Source organism: Eriocheir sinensis, chromosome 66, assembly GCF_024679095.1.
Source record: "Eriocheir sinensis breed Jianghai 21 chromosome 66, ASM2467909v1, whole genome shotgun sequence".
Taxonomy (NCBI): Eukaryota; Metazoa; Arthropoda; class Malacostraca; order Decapoda; family Varunidae; genus Eriocheir; species Eriocheir sinensis.
In genome coordinates, this window is record NC_066574.1 from 7,226,769 (window position 1) to 7,248,363 (window position 21,595).

The following is a 21,595-nucleotide window of genomic DNA, read 5'->3' on the forward strand; positions in this document are numbered from 1 at the left end:
TCTTCTACTTCTTCTTCTTCTTCTTCTTCTTCTTCTCGTACTTCTTTTTCATTTTCTTCTTCTTCTTTTTCTTCTTCTTCTTCTTCTTCTTCTTCTCGTACTCCTTCCTTTTCATTTTCTTCCTCTTCTTTTCTTCTTCTTCTTCTTCTTCTTCTTCTTAGTTTTAGTAGTAGCAATAGAAGAAATATTGTTGTTGTTGTTGTTGCTGTTCTTGTAGTTGTTGTTTTTTGCTGTACATACTAAAATCACCACCAACACCACCATCACCACCACCTTCATCACCACCATCACCACCACCTCCTCCATTACCGTCATTAAATACTTAACCATCACGCATTCCCATTACCCTTTCCATCCTCATCACCACCACCACCACCATCATCACCACTACCATCACCTCCACTCACCCGAACATTACCACTAATACCTTAATCACTTCCACTGCCATCATCATTAGTCTTCATCACCACCGTCACCACCGTCACCACTATATTCTCATCATCTCCTTTATCTCACTATAAGCATCGTCATCACCACCTCACCACCACCACCACCACTATACCGTCATCACCACCTCGCCCCTACCATCTCGAATTTATCACCACATCTATCACCATCACCACCGCCATCATCACACTTACCCTCACAACCAACAATCACCACAGCGTTAACCATCATCACCACAAATTCCCTTCACCACACTTTTCACCACCATAACTATTACCCCAACCACCACATCACCACCACTAAGACATCAAAGCACTCACTACCACAACACAACACCACCATCACCACTACAGATCACCACACACACAAATACATCACACCACATCACCGCATCATCACAAGTCAAGGAAGTCTACGGCAGTGAAACCCTTATACCAAGAGCAAAGTCGGTCGGCCAGGCAGTCAGTCGAGAGAGAGATGGAACCTGCGTTATGATGACCACCACCACCATCACCACCGTCACCACCACAGGGGCTGATACGCCTCGACTCACCTCTCAAAAGTCCCAAGCGAGCCGCACAGCCCCCGCCACGCACACGAACCACATAAACAAGAACGAGGCGCCACGGAAACAGAGGATTACTAGGCTACTCCAGCGCCCCTCAGAGTTCCTTCGTCGGGTTGATATTGATCCACGCGCGCCGCGAGTGCCACCTTGCGACCGATGCCACAAGCCGCCGACCCTTCGATGCCGCCGCCACCGCCGTTTCCACCACCACCACTACCACCAATGACCCTTTCCCTCATCCCCTTTCCCCCTTTTTCATTAATTTTTCCCTTTTCCTTCTCCTTTTTCTATCTCCCCGTTTTTCTTTCTTTATTCCCTTACCCAACTCCACTTTTCCTCCTCCTCCACTTCCACCTCCACTGAAGTCTTCCCTAACATCCTTATGCCTTTTTTTTTTTCATTTGTTTCTCCTTTTTCCTTCTCTCTATCTCCTTTTTTTCCCCCTTACCTAACTCCACTTTTCCTCCTCCTCCACTTCCACCTCCACTGAAGTCTTCCCTAACATCCTTTTACCTTCTTTTTTTTCATTTGTTTCTCCTTTTTCCTTCTCTCTATCTCCTTTTTTTCCCCCTTACCTAACTCCACTTTTCCTCCTCCTCCACTTCCACCTCCACTCACTCCTTCCCTAACACCCTTTTACCTCGTTTATTTCTCCTTTATTTCATTTGTTTCTCTTTTCCTTCTCCTTTCTATCTCCTTTTTCTTTTTTTTTCGCCTTATCTAACTTTCCCATCTCCTCCACCGACTCCTTCCCTCACCATCTCTCTTCCTCATTTTCTTCCATTACTTTCTCCTCCTTTTCCTCTCTCTTTTCTTTCTTCCACTTTTCCACTTCCTCATAAATACGTGCTCAAGTTTCCTCCACTTTTTTTCTCTTCCACTTCCACCTCCACTACCGACCCCTTTTTTTTATATTTTTTATGTCTATCTCCCTTCCATCTTCCACTTTTTCCCCATCTTCTCCTCCACCTCCACTGATCTTCCTCATAATCCACTTCTCTCATTTTTTTCTCCTCCTCTTCCTATATCCGTTCCTTCTTACTCTCTTTTTTCTTCCTTTTACCTAACTCCACTTTACTTTTCCTCCTCCACTTCCACCTCCACCACTTAATCCTTCCCTCACCATCCCCCTACCTCCTTTTTGTTTCCATTTCTCCTCATTTTTCTCTCCTTTCTTTCTTCTCTTATCCCATTATCTAACTTCCCTATTATGTACTTATTTTAGTTGGCTCCACTTTTCCTCCTCCACTTCCACCTCCACATTCCTTCCCTCACCATCCCTTTCACCTCCATTTCTTTATTTATTCTTCTTTTCCTCCTCTTTCTATCTCTCTTCTTTCTTTCCTTTCTTCCACTTTTATACTGTGTTGTAGTTGCTCCTACTTTTCCTCTTCCTCTTCATCCTCTTACTCCACCTACTCCACCTCCTCCTCTCTCTTTCCCTCTCTCTTCCTTCCTTCCTTCTTTAGTGCCTCTGTCTTGCTTTGCCTCCACCTTCACTTTTTTCTTTCTTCCTTCCTTCTTTTCCTTAGTGCTTCTGTTTCCCTTCACCCCCAACCTCCTCCTCCTCCTCCTCCTCCTCTTCATTCCTCTAAGAACCTGATTTTGTTCGGTGACTCGCATCTCTGCGTCTGATCCTCACGCCTCGCTCCACCATACAGAGATTTCAGCTTCCCATTCTCTCTCCCTCATGTCCCTTATTGCAGGCTTAAAAATGTGGCCTTCTCATCTCGTTTTTCCTTTTTTTATGTTTATTTTATTTAGTAGATACAAACAAATCCCAGTACAGGAACATACAGCTGCCGAAAGTTACAGTTAGGTGCTGTAGACTGTCTTTAGCAGGAGAAAAATACAAGATTATAAGATTAAAAGATTAAAAGACTTTCTCCCTCCTTGTCTTTCTTCTTTTCTGCCTTTCACCCTCCTCCTATTCTTTTTTTTTTTTTATATCAATCCTCCTTCTCTTCCTCCTTTCCTCCTTTCTCTCAGTTTTCCTTCTAATTCTTTTCTCCTAAATCGACTCTCGTATTTTTTTTTCTTTCCCATGTTTTTTTACCCTTCATTTTTTGGGGTCCTTTCTTCTAAATCCAACTTCGTTCTCTCTTCTTTCCTCCGTTTTTTCACACTTTTCTTTATCTATCTTTCTTTTTCTTCTCCTTTATCTATCTTTCTTTTTCTTCTTCCTAAATCCATCCTCCTCTTTCATCATTCATTCTTTCCTTCACCTTTCCTTCTTTTCCTTCTTCCTTCCTTCTTTATCTACCCTTCCTTTCTTTCTTCTTTCGTTCTTTCATCATCTCCCTTCTTCCCAACCCCTGACCCCCCCTGACCCCCCCATCCCTTTCCTTACCTTATTTTTTTCAAACTTAAACATCCTTCTTCCTTCTTCTTTTACGTTATTCCTCTTCTCTATCTTTCTCTCCACCGTCCTCTCTCTCTCTATCTCTCTTTTTCTGTCCTTTCCCCTTTCGTTCACTTCTTCCCCTCTTCTCCCCTCCCCTTCCCCTCCCCTCCCCTCCTCTTCCCTTCCATCACCAGAGTTCATCATGTCTACTTTTTTCCTTAGCCTTGACATCAGAGGAATTATACTTTTTTTTTGTCTTGTTTCGTCTTAACGCGATACTCTTTTTTTCTTCTGGTAATTTTTTTTTTTTTTTACATAATTTTTCTGATTGATGAGAGAGAGAGAGAGAGAGAGAGAGAGAGAGAGAGAGAGAGAGAGAGAGAGAGAGAGAGAGAGAGAGAGAGAGAGAGAGAGAGAGATTCATCTGGATATTTAATTTAACTTTTTTTCCCTTTTCACGGATTTCTTTTTCTCTTTTATTTTCTTCTTTCTTCTCTTCTGTTCGCTTCTCATCTCCTCTCTTTCGTAGTCTTCTCTTTTCTCTCTTCTCTTTTATTATCTTCTCTTTCTCTTCTTTCTTTGATCTTCTCTTCTCTTATCATGTTTCTCGTTTTCTCCTCTTTAATTTTTTTTCTCCTCTCATTTTCTCTTCTCTCCTCTTTTCTTCTCTTCCTCGTAATCATCTTCAAGTCCGTTCTTTTGATGCCTCTGAGTAAGTTTTTTTCCTTCATCTCATCCTGCCTCCTCCTCCTCCTCCTCCTCCTCCTCCTCTATTCAGTTTTCTCTTTAATTCATCATCATTATCCAGTTAGCGCTTATTACGCCCTCATTGCCTGCGAAAGTGGCCGATATATTTCTGTTATCCGACTAATCTCGTTCTTTTATATTTTTTTGCAAGTTGTTTCGCTTTTGTTCTTTTTCTTATTGTTATTGCCGCTGTTGGTGGTTTTGTTGTTGTTGTTGTTGGTGGTGGTGGTGGTGGTGGTGGAAAATAGCAGCAACAGTAGTAGTAGTAGTAGTAGTAGTAGTAGTAGTAGTAGTAGAAGGGCTATTTTCAGTTCCCTTTCCCTCTGAACTTACGGTTTTTAATTCATTCACAGTCCTATTTCCATTTAATTAGCAATGTGATGGACGAGGCAAGGTGAGAGGGAGGAGGAGGGAGGAAGAGGAGAAGGAAGAAAGGAAGGGAGGGAAGGTGGGAAGGAGTGAAAGAGGAAGAGGGAGAAAGTGTGAAAGGAAGAGAGGGGGAGGAAGGAAGAGGAACTGTGGAAGGAAGAGAGGAAGGAAGGGAAGAGGAGAGAGGAGGGAGAGAGGGAGGAAAGAAGGAAGAAATACAGGTAGGAAAGGTGAGAGGGAGAGACAGAGGGAGTGGGGGAGGGAGGAAGAGGGAGGGAAGAGGGGAGGAAGGAAGGAAGGAAGGAAGGAAGGGAGGGAGAGATAAATGGAGATAAGAATGGCATGTGTGATAATGGAGGGATGATCAGAGGAGGGCAAGGAATGAGGGAATTAGGGAGAAAGGAAGGAAAATCATGATACTTATATTGTGAGGGAGCCAGGGAGGGAGAGAATGAAGGGAGGAAGAGAGGAAGGAAGGAAGTGCATGGATGGATGAAGATGGTCACACGAAGTAGAGGAAAGACAGAGGGAGATAAAGAAGGAAGGAAAGTTAAGAAGGAAAAAAATGGGGGTCACACGGAACTGAAAAAAGACAAAGTGAAATAGAAAGGAAAGAAGGAAAAAAAGGGAGATTACACAAAATTGAAGAAAGGCAGATTGGGGGAAAAATAAGGGAAGAAAGAATAGAAGACAAAAAAAAAAGATGAGGAAGGGGCGAGGGGTTACTTAGAGCCTTATTTCAACAGTCACGCGAGAGTATGACATGGTTAGGTTAGGATAGAGTATGCCAAGGTTAGGTTAGGTTAGAGGGAAACAATGTCAGGTTCGGGTAGAATAAGAACTGGTTATATTAGGTCAGGTTAGGATAGAGTGATATATTGTCCGGTATTGTATTGTTTTGGAAAGGGAAAGGAAAGGGAAGGGAAGGGAAGGGACGGGAAGGGAAGGAAAGGGAGGAAAAGGAAAGAAAAGGAAAGGAAAGTGAAGGAAAAGGAATGAAAGGGAAAGGATAGGAACAAAGTAAAATATTGTCAAGTTCGCTTAGAGTAAGAAATGGTTAGGTTAGATTCGACACTGTTAAGTTCGGTTAGAGTAAGAAATGGTTAGGTTAGATTCGACATTGTTAAGTTCGGTTAGAGTAAGAAATGGTTAGGTTAGATAAGGTTAGATTCGACATTGTTAAGTTCGGTTAGAGTAAGAAATGGTTAGGTTAGATTCGACATTGTTAAGTTCGGTTAGGGTAAGAAATGGTTAGGTTAGATTAGGTTAGATTCGACATTGTTAAGTTCGGTTAGGGTAAGAAATGGTTAGGTTAGATAAGGTTAGATTCGACATTGTTAAGTTCGGTTAGAGTAAGAAATGGTTAGGTTAGATTAGGTTAGATTCGACATTGTTAAGTTCGGTTAGAGTAAGAAATGGTTAGGTTAGATTAGGTTAGATTCGACATTGTTAAGTTCGGTTAGGGTAAGAAATGGTTAGGTTAGATAAGGTTAGATTCGACATTGTTAAGTTCGGTTAGGGTAAGAAATGGTTAGGTTAGATTAGGTTAGATCCGACATTGTTAAATTCGGTTAGGTTAGATTAGGTTAGATTCGACATTGTTAAGTTCGGTTAGGGTAAGAAATGGTTAGGTTAGATAAGGTTAGATTCGACATTGTTAAGTTCGGTTAGGGTAAGAAATGGTTAGGTTAGATTAGGTTAGATTCGACATTGTTAAGTTCGGTTAGGGTAAGAAATGGTTAGGTTAGATAAGGTTAGATTCGACATTGTTAAGTTCTGTTAGGGTAAGAAATGGTTAGGTTAGATAAGGTTAGATTCGACATTGTTAAGTTCGGTTAGGGTAAGAAATGGTTAGGTTAGATTAGGTTAGATTCGACATTGTTAAGTTCTGTTAGGGTAAGAAATGGTTAGGTTAGATTAGGTTAGATTCGACATTGTTAAGTTCTGTTAGGGTAAGAAATGGTTAGGTTAGGTTAGGTTAGATTCGACATTAAGTTCGGTTAGGGTAAGAAATGATTAGGTTAGGTTAGGGTAGGGTAGAGAGAGACATTGCTAGGTTCGGTTAGAGAAATGGTTAGGTTAGGATAAGGTAGGGTAGGGTAGGGTAGACATTGTTAGGTTCGGTCAGAGTTAAAAGGGTTAGGTTAGGTTAGGGAAAGGTTAGATTGAGACATTGTTAGGTTCGGGGAGAGTAATTAGAAATGGTTAGGTTAGGTTAGGGTAGGGTAGGTTAGGTTAGGGTGGAGGGAGACATTGGTTTGGTTAGGTTAGGTTAGGTTAGGTTAGGGTGGAGGGAGACATTGGTTAGGTTAGGTTAGGTTAGGTTAGGTTAGGGTGGAGGGAGACATTGGTTAGGTTAGGTTAGGTTAGGTTAGGTTAGGTTAGGGTGGAGGGAGACATTGGTTAGGTTAGGTTAGGGTTAGGTTAGATTGAGACGTTGTTTGGCTCGGGGAAAGTAATTAAAAAAGGCTAGGGTAGGTTAGGGTAGGTTAGGGTGAAGGGAGACATTGCTAGGTTCAGGTAGAGTTAAAAGAAAATGGCTAGGTTACGTTAGATGAAAGTGAAACAATGTCAGGTTCGGGTAGGGTAAGAAATGGTAACTTAGGTCAGGTTAGGTCAGGTTAGGGTAGGTTAGGGTAGGTTAGGGTGGAGGGAGACATTGCTAGGTTCAGTTAGAGTTTTAAAATAATGGCTTGATTACGTTAGATGAATGTGAAACAATGTCAGGTTCGGGTAGGGTAAGAAATGGTAAGCTAGGTTAGGTCAGGTTAGGGTAGGTTAGGTTGGAGGGAGACATTGCTAGTTTCAGTTAGAGTTTTAAAAAAATGGCTTGGTTACAGAAGATTTAAGTGAAACAATATCAGGCTCGGGTAGGGTAAGAAATGGTAAGCTAGGTTAGGTCAGGTTAGGTCAGAGTAGGTTAGGTTAGGTTAGGGTGGAGGGAGACATTGCTAGGTTCAAGTAGAGTTTAAAAAAAAATGGCTAGGTTTTTTTTTTTTTTTACAACAAAGGAGACAGCTCAAGGGCACAAAAAAAAGGAAACAATGATAAAAAAAAAGCCCGCTTCTCGCTGCTCCTAAAAAAAGAATCAAAAGAGGTGGCCGAAAGAGAGGTTAGATTTAAAATGAAACAGTGTCAGGTTCGGGTAGGGTAAAAAATTGATTAGTTTATTGGTAGTCGATATCCACAGCCATGCGGGCGTACGACATGGTCCAGGTGCTCGTGTCGTGGGAGAAGCCGCCGAAGCCCGCGCCGTCGGACTTGGAGAGGGTGACGACGAACTCGGGATTGCGTTCGTAGGTGTCGCTCACGCACGAGTCCTCCCTAAGGGTACAGATAAAGGCGATGGTGGTGGTGGTGGTGGTTGTGGTAGTGGTGGTGGTGGTGGTGGTGATTCGCGTCAAGTGGTGATGTTTAGGACCGATAAATGGGAATGAGAGCGGGTAGGCGGTGGCTGAGTGGTAGCGTGCTGGGCCCACATTCCCCGCGTGATGGACGACGCGAGTTCGAATCCCCACGCTACCACCTCGGATTTTTCAGTCACCGCCGAGTGGCTTAAAACTACCCACATGCTGTCCTGAAGACCACCCATCAACCCGGACTCTAGAGGAAACCGTCCAAGGTAATCAAGAACGAGTTCCGGGGGGCAGCATGAGCCAAGAGAAGATGGCGCCACTATAAACACTTGCCTGCGCCATGACGGGCTGGGGCCGACTACCATCCAGACCCCTCAAGCAAGGCTACCGCCGCAATAGGCGTAGACGTAAAAAAAAATGATGGTGGTGATAAGAATGGCGATAAGGCCGTGGAGATGAGGGCGATGGTGATGATGGTGATGGGGACAAGGGGAAACATATTTGAGGTGATGGTGATGATGGTGATGAAAAAAATTTGGGGGGTGAACAAGATTTTTATTTATTTTTTTATTTTTTTATAGAGCAAAGGGGTCAGTTCAAGGCCATAAGAAAAAAGGAAACAAATATGAAAAAAAAAAAAAAGCCCGCTAGTCACTGCTCCTAAAAAAGAGTTAGAGGAGTGGCCGAAAGATGATGTAAAATTGAGAAAAAAAAAGTGAGATAAGTTGTTCGAGTAAAAAAAATATGCGTGGTTTTTTTTGTGTGTGTGTGCGTGTGTACGTGTTAACCTATAGCGCCGGTAAGCTTTCTTCAGGGCCCTGGTGGTTAGCCGAATCCCGTCATGGCGCAGGCAGTTGTTTATAGTGGCGCCATCTCGAGTTAGTATGGGTAAAAGAAAGATGAGATAGTGAAAAAAAAGTGAATAAGAGGAATAAATGATTAAAGATGATTGGGAGGGGAAAGGAAAGGGAAAGGGAAGGGAAGGGAAGGGAAGGGAAGGGAAGGGAAGGAAAGGAAAGTGATGGAAAGTGAAGGAAAAGGAATGAAAGGGAAAGGAAAGGAAAGGAAAGGAAAATGAAGGAAAAGAAATAAGATTAATGAAAAGGAAAGGAAAGGGAAGGAAAGGAAAAAAAGGAAGGGATAGAAAAGGAAAATGAAGGAAAAGAAAGAAGATTAATGAAAGGGAAAGGAAAGGAAAGGGAAAGGAAAAGAAAAAAAGGAAAGGAAAGGAAAGGAAGGGAAAGAAAAGGAAAGGAGAGTGATGGAAAGTGAAGGAAGGAGAGGAAAGGAAAGGAAAGGAAAGGAAAGGAAAGGAAGGGAAGGGAAAGAAAGGGAAGGAAAGGAAAGGGAAGGGAAGGGAAAGTAAGGGAAGGGAAGGGAAAGAAAGGGAAGGAAAAGAAAGAAAAGGGAAAGAAAGGGAAGGGAAGGGAAAGAAAGGAAAGGAAAAGAAAGAAAAGGGAAGGGAAGGGAAGGGAAGGGAGGGGACACAAGGGCAGGGAGGCGTGTGGGGGAGAGTACATCGTGGAAGCATTGGCTGTGAATGGCTTGAATAACGGCCATTGATCTTTGTGCCCGAGTGAAGCAAAGCAGCGAGCGAGCGGCCCCGTACTCCCTGACACCTGTCCACACGCTGCCGTTCACCTGTTATTGTTGTTGTTGGTATTAATGTTATTACGCTTATTATTATTATTGTTGTTGTTGTTGGTATTAATTCTTATCATTACGCTTATTATTATGAATATTATGATTGTTGTTTTTGTTGTTGTTCATATCATAACACCCTTAGAATGAAGAGTAAAAGTTAGAACATTGAAAACACACACACACACACACACACACACACACACACACACACACACACACACACAGAAGGCGAGACAAACAAGCAACATAGAAAAAAAAAATGCTGATGTCGCTGTCACCTGAAGAACATCACTTACGAGGACAAACAAACACACCCCTGAGCCTTACTTCGAGTCCCAGAGCGAAGTGGCCACCTCGCGAAAGACCCCGTCCTCCCGCGGGTTGGCGTCGGGCGAGGAGAAGATGTTGGAGCTGGTGGGTGCAGTGTCATAGTACTCCTGCCCCGCCAAGTTGCTCTTCCAGCTGGCAATCGTGTAACTATCTGAGGGAGGCGCAGAGGAGCCATCGTATAGAGAGGGAGAAAGTCGTACGGAGAGAATGTAGAAGTGGATAACGCGGTAAGAAGAGGGAAACGGTCTTGTGGAGAGGAGGGGCCATCGTATAGAGAGGGAGAAAGTCGTACAGAGAGAATGTAGAAGTGGATAACGCAGTAAGGAGAGGGAAACGGTCTTGTGGAGAGGAGGAGCCATCGTATAGAGAGGGGGAAAGTCGCACAGAGAGAATAAAGAAGTGGATAACGCAGTAAGAAGAGGTAATCGGTCGTGTGGAGAGGAGGAGCCATCGTATAGAGAGGGGGAAAGTCGTACAGAGAGAATAAAGAAGTGGATAACGCAGTAAGAAGAGGAAAACGGTCTTGTGGAGAGGAGGAGCCATCGTATAGAGAGGGGGAAAGTCGCACAGAGAGAATAAAGAAGTGGATAACGCAGTAAGAAGAGGTAAACGGTCTTGTGGAGAGGAGGAGCCATCGTATAGAGAGGGGGAAAGTCGCACAGAGAGAATAAAGAAGTGGATAACGCAGTAAGAAGAGGGAAACGGTCTTGTGGAGAGGAGGAGCCATCGTATAGAGAGGGGGAAAGTCGAACAGAGAGAATAAAGAAGTGGATAACGCAGTAAGAAGAGGGAAACGGTCTTGTGGAGAGGAGGGGCCATCGTATAGAGAGGGAGAAAGTCGCACAGAGAGAATAAAGAAGTGGATAACGCAGTAAGCAGAGGTAAACGGTCTTGTGGAGAGGAGGAGCCATCGTAAAGAGAGGGAGAAAGTCGCACAGAGAGAATGTAGAAGTGGATAACGCAGTAAGAAGAGGGAAACGGTCTAGTGGAGAGGAGGAGCCATCGTATAGAGAGGGGGAAAGTCGCACAGAGAGAATGTAGAAGTGGATAACGCAGTAAGAAGAGGTAAACGGTCTTGTGGAGAGGAGGGGCCATCGTATAGAGAAGGAGAAAGTCATGTTGGAATACCGTACTAATAAGAGGAAAGATAAGTATTGAATAGCACGTAGAAAGAGGTTGAATGCTGTATTAGAAGAGGAAAACGGTCATGTAGAGAGGAGGAAAGACCGTGCAAGGAGAATGTAGAAGTGGAATAACGAAATCAGAAGCAGAAAACGGTCTTATAGAGAGGATGAAAGACCATGCAAGGAGAATAAAGAAGTGGAATAACGAAGTGAGAAGAGGAAAACGGTCATATAGAGAGGATGAAAGACCGAGCAAGGAGAATGAAGAAGTGGAGGAACGAAATCAGAAGCAGAAAACGGTCTTATAGAGAGGATGAAAGACCATGCAAGGAGAATGAAAAAGTGGAGTAACGAAATCAGAAGCAGAAAACGGTCTTATAGAGAGGATGAAAGACCATGCAAGGAGAATGAAAAAGTGGAGTAACGAAATCAGAAGCAGAAAACGGTCTTATAGAGAGGAGGAAAACCGTGCAAGGAGAATGAAGAAGTGGAGTAACGAAATCAGTAGAAAACGGTCTTATAGAGAGGAGAAAGATCGTATCCAAAGAGGAGGAAGATAGTGGAGAGAGGTGGAATACTGCAATAATAGGGAAATAATCGAGTAGAGAAAAGGAAAAAAAGTAGAAAAAGGAGGAACGTGACTTAAAGAATTACAATACCGTATCAAGAAGAGAAAAAATGGTAAGAAACAACAAGAACGTAGAAAGGGAAGAAGGAACGTATTAGCTAAGAGAAACAGTGAATTCAGAAGAGGAACGGCATAGAAAGAGAGGAGTGATAAATACTAAGAACGTAGAAACTGAAAAAAGAACGTATATCATCTAAGAGAAAGACTAAATTCAAGAGAGGAGTATTATAGAACGAGGAGAATTAGGAGGGAAAAGACAAGATTTGGGGAGAGGGTTCAGGTGATAAAAGGGGAGTCGCAAAAAGTGTTAGAGAGTAAAATGGAAGAAGGGGTAGAGAGGAAAATAAAACAAAGGGGGAGTGGAAGGGATGGAGACGAGAAGGAAGAGTCATGTTAGTCTGCTTGTCCTAATGTAAGAAACGAAGAGAATGAGAATGAAGGGAAGATGATAGATGAAGGAAAATAAGAGAACACGAAGAAAAGGAGAAGGAGAAAAGAAGAAAAATGGAAAATAGATAAGAGAAAAAGAAAGGAAGGAAAAAGAAGTAAAAGAAAAAGATAGAAGGGAAGAAGGAGGATGAGGAGGAGAAAAAGAAAAGGAAGAAAAGTTAATGTAAGGATAACGAAGAAGAGGAGGAGGAGGAGGAGAAAAAATAAAATAAATAAATAAATAAACATCCCCTGGAACAAGATTTAGAAACAAGACAAAGCAAAGACAAAAAAACTTGAAACGAAGAGAAAAGGAGAATAAAGAAAGGAAGAAAAACGGCAACAAGTAAAAGGTCGGTGTGAAGTGTGTTAGTAAAAAGAGAGAAAGAGTTTGGGAAAGAGGGAGAAAGTAAATAGAAAAGAGGAGAACGAGGAGGGGCGAGGAAGAACACCCGAAGAAAATTACTAACGTTAAAAGGGAAGATTGGAAGGAGGGAAAAACGAGAGGAGGTTAAAAAAAGTGCAAAGGAGAAGAGTATTAGTTTACCGGGAGTTAGGGGAGAGGCAAAGTGGAGGAAGGAAGAGTGGTTTGCCATGGATTGTCGTACTGCCTCTTACGTTTACGTTTCCGACCCAAACCCAAACTCTCACTCATCAATAAAATAACCTTCATTATATGGTATCGTTTAAAATTTAAAATAATTATGCTTGCTGGTAACAATTATGGGCTAGAAACCGGTAAATACGCGGCTCTGAGTACGATAATCTGGCAACGGAGGGAGGAAGAGAGGAAAGTGCAAGATAAGAAGAAATAGAAGACGAAGAAGAAAAAGAAAATGAAAAGCAAGAACAATAACAACCACAACCACAAGAAAAAGAACAAGAGCAAGAAGAACAAGAACAAGAAGCTGAAGTCTACCGAGGCTTTGTATTAAAAAAAACATCCGTCATTGAGTCTCCGTATACAAGTGACTATACAGAGGAGTAGTTATTGCTTCTTTAAACCCTGTCACCTGGTACTCCCCTCGCTTACACACGTGGAAAATGAAGGTCCCAGTGATCTTAAACCCTTCCGCTCCCTTCAGTCCCAATACAAATGTGAACGTGAGTAATGCCAGTGACCTCCTTCCCCAAGTGACTTAGGGCGCATTACTAAATATTCCGTCGCCCAAGTACACATATTTGACAAGGCTTTCGTAGGAGTTTTGGGCATTTCCAGGGGTAGTTTTATGACCCTGGTGGTAGTGCGACCCTTCTTCTGTACCGTGAACTCAAAGAAACACTCATTATAACTCAATCGATCCCCTCTTTGACCTTTAGAAATACTGATGTGAGAAGCGACCTTACCATTGTAGAGATTGAAGGCGTCACCCTCCGTGAAGAAGGAGACCCTCACGCCCTGGAGCCTCGTGTAGGTGCCCTCCACATGCGTCGCCTCGCGTAGGTCCACCACCATCGCCCCCCCGGCAGCTCCCAGCACCTGTCCAAAACACCTGCGCTTAACCCCTTGACTGCGAATTTCCTACAAGAAGACCTCACCAAGCTACAGGAATGGAACAAAAAGTGGCTGCTACAATTCAATGAAGAAAAATATAAAGTCCTGCACGTTGGGAGGGAATATCCAGCACACCAATACCACATGGGAAACACTCCACTGTCCACTATCTAGGCTACCAGTGAAGGCCAAATCTGTGTCAATCGCAGCGGACGAGTTAATGGCTTTAGGTTGGGTCGTCCTCTATTCCATTATTTTTACAGCGAGGGAAGCAGATCCAGGGCAAAAAACAAAACTAAAAACAACAGAAAAAACAACTAGGAGGAGGAGGAGCGGTATAGTTATGTCGCTTTGATACCACGTTTATATATTATTGTCGCGTCACGTGACCACCACAACAACCACAACCATCACCTGCATTGTTACTGTCCATCTGTTCACTCACTACATTAAAAAAAAACTCGTCATAATTTTTTTTCTTCACGCTCTTTCCCTTCTTTTGTTTTGTCTACATCAGGCATATCCCTGTTCTCTGTTCGTAGTAGCATGGCGTAAGTAGGTCAAGGAAAAATGTAATTGGAAGGAAAGTATTTAAAGCAAGCAGTATGTGTGGATTTCCGTGGGACTGTGTTGAGTATATTGAAGTTGGGTAAACCGATTCAGCAAGAGGATGGTAGAGGCTCAGTAGGATTACATGAATTGTTTAAGTTGGGTGCAATTCATTTCAGCAAAAGGATGATGGAGGCAAATGGCACAAAGTTAATTTCAGTGCGATAGTTAATGGATGTACAGATAGAAATGGAAAGAGGGATAGATAGAGGATGGATAGCTTAACCCGGTAGCAGCGACGGGCCAAATTTGTGCATGATATAAACCCCCAAAAATAGATGATACATAATCTCATCACAAATGCGTTGATATATATTATGAAATGGTTTGTGTGAGGGGTGATTTTTTCTCATTTTTCTCGCTTGGAGGGACCATTAAGAAACGTGATCCCCGAAGCTACCGGGTTAAAATTCATCAAAAAAGGATGATAGAAGCAAAAGGTATCACGTTAATATCAATGGGATGACGTCAACTCTAAAAGCATGATGCCCCCCACCCCACCCCACCCCCTCACCCCCGCCCCGCCCAGTAGACCGACCTTAGCGTTGCCGTATCGGTCGACGTGGACACCCGTGTTTTCGTCGATTCCAAGGGCCTTCTGGGTGCTCGCGTCGCCGGTCATAGTGTCCAGCACCAGCTCTATCAGTCTGCGGGGAAAGGAAGACGGAAAGGAAGTCAGGAATGATTCGAATAGGGGTTAGAATCGTATAGAAGGCTTGATGAACCGATGCCAAAGATCAGATGTAAGGACGGAAATTGAATAAAAATGAAGGGTCACGTACAGAGGGAGTCACGAAGGAAAGGATAATCAAGAAAGAGTGAAAAAGTGTTTATGAATTATATGAAGGTGTTCTAAAAGATATCTAAGTGTAAGAAAAGCAAGAAAAAGTACAAGAAAATATTAATTGATATCTTTTGAGGCTGTGGAGAGTTAAAGAGAGTCAGAGAAGGAAAGGATAATCAAGAAAGAGTGAAAAAATGTTTAGAAATTATATGAAGGTGTTCTGAAAGATGTCTAAGTGTAAGAAAAGCAAGAAAAAGTACAAGAAAAGATTAAGTGATATCTTTTGAGGCTGTGGAGAGTCAAAACGTCGCATTGTAAGACATTTCAATGCCCAAGAACACATATTTGACAAGGCTTTCGTAGGAGTTGTGGGCATTTCCAAAAGTAGTTGCATGACCCTGGTGATAGTTTGGCCCTTCTTCTGTACCGTGAACCTGAAGAAACACTCATTAGAACCCGACTGACCCCCTCTCTGACCTTTAGAAATAGTTGATGTGAGAAGCGAAGGTGTCTCACAATAGCAACCAAATAGTCTCAGAAAGAGGAAAACGTTAAAACAGAAACCAAGGAGTCAGGAGGGGCGATACCGTGAGCAAGGCCGTTAGTTATTGTGAAGGACGTAACTCAGGGAGGGGAGCGAGGATGGGAGAGGATTGCGTGGGATTGAAGGAGCGCTCAAGAGATCAGAGGGATATAGAGAGGGCGGCAACGCTTGGAGGAGACGGAGAAAAATAAGAACACTAGGGAAGAGAAGAGAGGGAAACAGACTCGAGGAAAGTAAAGGTGTTGGTGATGTTAGATGTTTGTTTTAAAGTCACCTCGGAAATTAGGTTGTTAGGAAATAGTTGTAAGCTTAGAGAGAAGAAAGAGAAACAGACTCAAAGTGTTGATGTTAGGTGTTGTTGGTTGTCAATTCGGTCAAGTCACACATCCTTAGAACCTCAGAAATTAAGCTTTAAGTGAGGAAATTCTATCTGCAGGCGAGGAGGAATTTAAGGGAGAGAAGAAAGAAAACAGTCCACCCTTACACACACATTCTGGCTCCACTTTCCTCCTCCTCCTCACTCTCTCCATCCTCACACACACACACACACACACACACACACACACACACACACACACACACTCAGCCTCCTCTTTCCTCCTCCTTTCTCCTCACCCACTCCATCCTAACACACACATTTGGCTCCCTCCTCCTCCTCCTCCTCCTCCTCTCCAACCTAACCACACACATTTTGCCTCTTCTTTCTCCCTGATCCTCTCCACCCTAACACAAGTTCTCACCTTCCCTCGCGGCCCCGCTCCGAGTAGTGTGTGTCAACAATATAGTCCTGCAAGGTGCCGAGGCCGCCCCGTTCGTCGTAGCACAGGTCGTCAGGGTAGTCTGGGTTGTAGCCCCCTGGATAGGCGCCGTACCTGTGGGTGGGTAGGGAAAAAGGTAGAAGTGTTTGTCCGTGAAGTGGTGTATATTGTAAATGTACCAGGGCCTTTGTAGATGACGGAAGAGGAGGAGTAGACGGTGTTATATAGGATAATTTATGATGATGTGCTCCCGTGAAGAGGAAAACTGAATTAATTGTGTTGGAATAGACGTCAATGTATACAGGTGAAGGATGAATGATGGGAACAGAGAGTACTACGAATATTTAACCCGGTACCAGCGACGGGCCAAATTTGTGCCATGATTTAACCCCCCCAAAATAGATGGTACATAAACTGATCGTAAATGCGTTGATATATATTATGAAATGGTTTGTGTGAGTGATGTTTCTCATTTTTCTCGCTTAGAGGGACCATTAAGAAACATGATCCCCGCTGCTACCGGGTTAAGATAAGGGATTTGCATGAAAAGGGAAGACTGAAGGAAGGAAGAAAAGCTGAAGTAGAGTTAACAAGGATAAGTAATGTACGATATGCGTTGTTCAGGTGGGGACAGATAGGAAGATGGGGAAGAAACAAACAAGGAGAGACATGTGCGTTGCCAGTGTAAGGGAGAAGACATTAGTTAAGTTTGTGTGATGTCATGTCTTTGGATTTTTTATTTTTTTATTTTACAGCTAAGGAGACAGTTCAAGGGAGTAAAGAAAAATATAAAAAAGCCCGCTACTCACTGCTCCTGGATAGAGGTCAAAGGAGTGTCCAAAAAGAGAGGTCAATATGGGATGATCATTAGTTATTTTTTATAGTTAGCAAATACTCTGTTAACGGGAGAAGCTGAGTACCGGGCATTTTCTTTCGTTTTTGGACTTAATTCCCATATTTTGCTTAAGGGGAAAGTGAACTGCTTATTAAAATCTGAAGAGGGGGAAGAAACAAAGTAACGGAGAAACTGAGTCTCGGCCATTTTCTTTCGTTTTCGGACTTAATTCCCATATTTTGCTTAAGGGGAAAGTGAACTGCTTATTAAAACCTGAACATAAGGAAGACTTTATCGCCACTACCCAAAAATTAACACGCGCTGGAAAACCCTAACATGCAAGGCAATCACATTTTTACAGCCCCTTATTTTTGCCTCCCGCTCCCCTCCCCATCAATACGACACGAGCATGACGTCACCACACTTGCCTGAGGGCCTGGTAGGACAGTCCCCCCTCGATCATGGGACCCGAACCCTGGCACGCCGCCCCAGCGCTTGTGCCGCCCACCACGCCGCTCTCCGCCGCCTCCAGCAACGCCTGCATGCCCAGAGAGGCTTAGACGGGGCAGGAGATGATAATTAGACAGTTATGGGAGTTCTGGCAATACGTTGTTAGTTTATTCACAGACAATTGCATGGGTACGTGATAATTCTTTAGACTTTAAATATTCAAAGAGATACCATCACATTTATTTCCCTGAAAGTGCTTGTATTTTTTTTTTCTACTTTTCAGGAAATCACAAAAGAACTGTCATTGATCTCATTAGGCTTAAGATTTAGGCAGAAATGAAAAGGTTAATTATAAATCACTCGAACCCTGAATGACGAAGGCAACTATACAGAATGGGGCGTCACGTGATGAAAAGATGATGTAGAGAAAAACCTGGAAATCGATGAGAAGTGACTTAGGCGACTATTTTATGAGGGTGACGATATACAATGAAAATATAAACGAGTGTAAGCCCAACCACCTCACCCGTGCCGTCTGCCTTCCTCCACCCGGTCATGATGCGCGCCTGGTCCCCTCCCCCGAGAAACAGTCCAGTCTGGGCCGCCACGAGGTCATAAATCTGGTGGTCACAGAGAGTAGTGGTCAGGGGAACAGCTCGAACCAACAACAGCCACGTTACTCTTCTCCTCCATTCAAAACACTCAAGATCAACAGTAACATCAATCATTAACACGCAACACTTCAGCACTATTCATAACACCGAGCAGCCTGAACACTCTGAACCTCCGACACCCAAAGCAATCCTTCATTCTATCTTTTTTTTCTTCTCTTCTTAGTCGAAAACATCATCTTCTTGCGCTTCGAAATCTAATGGGAAAAAGATAGGTAGATATTTTTTTTTTTTTTTTACAACAAAGGAGACAGCTCAAGGGCACAAAAAAAAGAAAACAGTAATAAAAAAAAGCCCGCTACTCGCTGCTCCTACAAAAAAAAATCAAAAGAGGTGGCCGAAAGAGAGGTCAATTTCGGGATTTTCAACAACACCCACAACTATTTTTACAACAAAGGAGACAGCTCAAAGGCACAAAAAAAGGAAACAATAACAAAAAAAGCCCGCTATTCGCTGCTCCTACAAAAAAAAAATCAAAAGAGGTGGCCGAAAGAGAGGTCAATTTCGGGATTTTCAACAACACCCACAACTACACCAACCACAAACACTGCCAACATCCCCCTTGACCGCTCTCCACACCTCCACCTCCCCAAACCACTACACTTACCACGCAGCAGATTCTCACGAGATGTCTCAGGTGACGTTTCCGTACATACCTCCTGCGTGTCCGCGTTGCCGCTGTTCTCCGTCACCGGGATCCAGGTGGCCGAGGCGGCGCCGTACAGCTCCGTGAAGAGGGCCTCGTAGAAGATAGCCGACTCGAGAGGGTTTGCCGAGGCGGTGGTGATGACGCCGATCTTGGCCACCCCGACGCCGCCCTATGGCCATGGAGACGAAGTTTGGTTTATATGAAGACTGAGAGTATCATTATTGCTGTTAGCTTCGTCTCTTATAGTACAGGATAATGAGTTTATTTATTTATTTATTTATTTTTTATCCTTTTAACCCGGTAGCTGCGGGGATCATGTTTCTTAAAGGCTCCTCTAAGCGAACTTACACCCTTACTCATCTCTGCGGCATCCCACACGTCCAGAACTTACCGCCAGCTCCACGAACTTGCCGTAGACGTCACTGTTATCGTCCGCCAGCCCACCGCCCACCAGCACCAGATCGGCCGACACGCGGGCCAGACACACTCCCACCAGCAGGCCCGCCAGCAGCCTCATCCTTACCATGCCTCCTCAGCCGATGTTTCTACCCACACACAGGGACACGTGACGCTGACGGCAATGGATATATAAAGCTCGGAGAAGGAAGGAATTTGGATCATCACAATGGCTGGTTTATTGCATTGTACTGACGATGACAGAAGAGGAGAAACTAAGAAAAAGGTGAAAGAGAAAGACACTGCTGTTCCTCCTCGATAAAAAAACGTAATGACAGTGAATTCGTAAATGTTTAGGTGTTTTGCTGGCTGATTTATTGCATTGTATTTACAGTGACAGAAGAGGACAAACTAAGAAAAGGGTGAAAGAGAAAGACACTGCTGTTCCTCATCGATAGAAAAACGTAATGACAGTGAATTCGTAAATGTATAGGTGTTTTGCTGGCTGATTTATTGCATTGTATTTACAGTGACAGAAGAGGACAAACTAAGAAAAGGGTGAAAGAGAAAGATACTGTTGCTCCTCCTTGATAAAAAAAAAAGTAATGACAGTGAATTCGTAAATGTTTAGGTGTTTTGCTGGCTGATTTATTGCATTGTATTTACAGTGACAGAAGAGGACAAACTAAGAAAAGGGTGAAAGAGAAAGACACTGTTGCTCCTCCTTGATTAAAAAAAAAAGTAATGACAGTGAATTCGTAACTGTATAGGTGTTTTGTTTATCGAGGCTGGGAGTCTAAAGTACCCCCCTCCCACCCCCAAAAAGTAGCCCTCCTCCAAAACAACATCACGGTCGTAAATCCTCTGAACATAATTACGGTTGCTGCTCAGAAATAAATTAAATATAGAAAAAAAATAACCATGGTAATATTGATATTCCCGATAAGCAAATCACAAATCTTGACTGTTGGAGGTTGCTGCTTCAGAAATCCAAAATGATTATCGGAAAATATAGAGAAAAACTTATGTAACCTCACTTATTCCTCCAGTAAGCAATGCGAGCACCGGAATGAAACTCAAGTGGTCCTCCAGTAGCCTTTGCGAGCACTCGACTGACCGGGGTGTTGCGCGTGTGGGCATATGTAAGGGTTTCTGAGGTGGGGGCTTGGGAAACGATACGAATGCAGGTGGCGGGAGTGGCGTGGAAGCAGAGGGTGGGGCGAGGAGGTGGATGGGACGAGAGATAAGGAGTGAGACAGCTAAAAGTGGAGCTAGGGAGTTGCACGTGAGTTGGGGGTGAGGCAAAGAAATGTAGCTCGCTGCTTGACAGAGACTGCAAACAAAAAGTGGCTGCTACAAATCAATGAGGAAAAATGTAAAGTCCTGCACCTTGAAAGAGGATATCCAGCATACCAGTACCACATGGGAAACGCTCCACTATCCACCACAGAGTCAGAAAAAGACCTGGGACTATAATGTTAAACCGAATGGGCACGGATTCGGCTTTCACTGGCAGCCTGGTAACATCATAGTCCAAGGTCCTTCTCTGCCTCTGTGGTGGATAGTGGAGTGTGTCCCATGTGGTATTGGTATGCTGGATATCCTCTCTCAAGGTGCAGGACTTTAGATTTTTCCTCATTGAATTGTAGAAGCCACTTTTTGTTCCATTCCTGTAGCTTGGTGAGGTCTTGTAGGAAATCCGCGGTCAAGGGGTTTTGAGGAGCGAGAAGCTAGGAGTGAAATAAGGGTGAAGAGGAGACATGTGTTCAGTAAGATGCCACATAAACTTTTAGAGGAAATAAAATAAAAAAATACCAATGTTACTTTTTTTTTTACAGCAGAGGAGACAGTGCAAGGGCGTAAAAAATAAAATAATAATAATGAAAAAAAAGGTGGAAATATGATTAATACCTTTTCAAGAAGTAGTCACATATTACCCATTGTGGAAAAATTGAAGTTTAATTGACATGAAGTGAAAAGTATAGAGGTCCTCCGAGGTTAAGTATCTATTTGTTTGTATTATATATAAATGTACTGAGTAAGGGTTAGTTGTGGTGAGAGTCGTTATATAAACTGTTTGCACCTGTGAGAGTCTGGGTAGTTCGTCCTTGCAAGATAAAATGATTTGCTGGAATTTGTGTGTGTGTGTGTGTGTGAGTGTGTGTGTGTGTGTGTGTGTGTGTGTTTATCTGTCTGTATGTTTGACTGACCACTACAGCTGCTCCTAACACGCTCCCCACTCAGACCCCCATTACACACACACACACACACACACACACACACACACACACACACACACACACACACGCACACACACACACACACACACACACACACACACACACACACACATGAATAGATTGAGAAACGAATAAATATGTAAACAATGGCTGACATGGAGAGAGAGAGAGAGAGAGA

At 43.3% G+C, this 21,595-nt stretch overlaps 2 protein-coding genes and 1 long non-coding RNA gene across 55 annotated transcripts in view; 1 reads left to right on the forward strand and 2 right to left on the reverse strand.

Moving 5' to 3' along the window:
- The window catches only part of LOC126987800 (uncharacterized), a 15,626-nt gene extending 14,459 nt beyond the window's left edge, over positions 1 to 1,167 (reverse strand). Inside the window, exon 1 of one of the 2 annotated variants that reach the window (XM_050845139.1) lies at positions 1,001 to 1,167. The gene's annotated coding sequence lies outside the window, so the exon portion shown is untranslated. The other variant, XM_050845141.1, reaches the window with a different exon arrangement.
- Positions 1,168 to 2,621: 1,454 nt separating this feature from the next.
- LOC126987804 (uncharacterized) lies at positions 2,622 to 7,556 on the forward strand. Of its 50 annotated transcripts, XR_007741224.1 has the most exons (7): positions 2,625 to 5,536; positions 5,583 to 5,638; positions 5,741 to 5,796; positions 5,909 to 6,010; positions 6,051 to 6,274; positions 6,331 to 7,050; positions 7,340 to 7,551. It is a non-coding gene; the product is annotated as an uncharacterized LOC126987804 (long non-coding RNA). The 50 variants fall into 50 exon arrangements; XR_007741215.1 differs by having other exon boundaries at positions 2,622 to 5,536; positions 5,685 to 6,010; positions 7,340 to 7,507; XR_007741219.1 differs by having other exon boundaries at positions 2,623 to 5,638; positions 5,685 to 5,786; positions 5,843 to 6,010; positions 7,340 to 7,553.
- Positions 7,557 to 7,613: 57 nt separating this feature from the next.
- On the reverse strand, positions 7,614 to 20,380 carry LOC126987802 (cyanophycinase-like). Of its 3 annotated transcripts, none has more exons than XM_050845157.1 (10): positions 20,215 to 20,380; positions 19,173 to 19,326; positions 18,789 to 18,950; positions 17,988 to 18,081; positions 17,440 to 17,566; positions 16,159 to 16,290; positions 14,629 to 14,737; positions 13,334 to 13,466; positions 9,803 to 9,956; positions 7,614 to 7,799 (listed from the first exon to the last, which is right to left on the reverse strand). In XM_050845157.1, the coding sequence occupies exons 2-10, from the start codon at positions 19,305 to 19,307 to the stop codon at positions 7,643 to 7,645; spliced, it is 1,203 nt and encodes a 400-aa protein (XP_050701114.1). In that variant the 5' UTR covers positions 19,308 to 19,326; positions 20,215 to 20,380; the 3' UTR covers positions 7,614 to 7,642. The 3 variants fall into 3 exon arrangements, with proteins under 3 accessions (XP_050701114.1, XP_050701113.1, XP_050701115.1); XM_050845156.1 differs by having other exon boundaries at positions 19,173 to 19,352; positions 20,215 to 20,372; XM_050845158.1 differs by having other exon boundaries at positions 19,173 to 19,375; positions 20,215 to 20,330.
- Between the last annotated feature and the right edge of the window lie 1,215 nt (positions 20,381 to 21,595).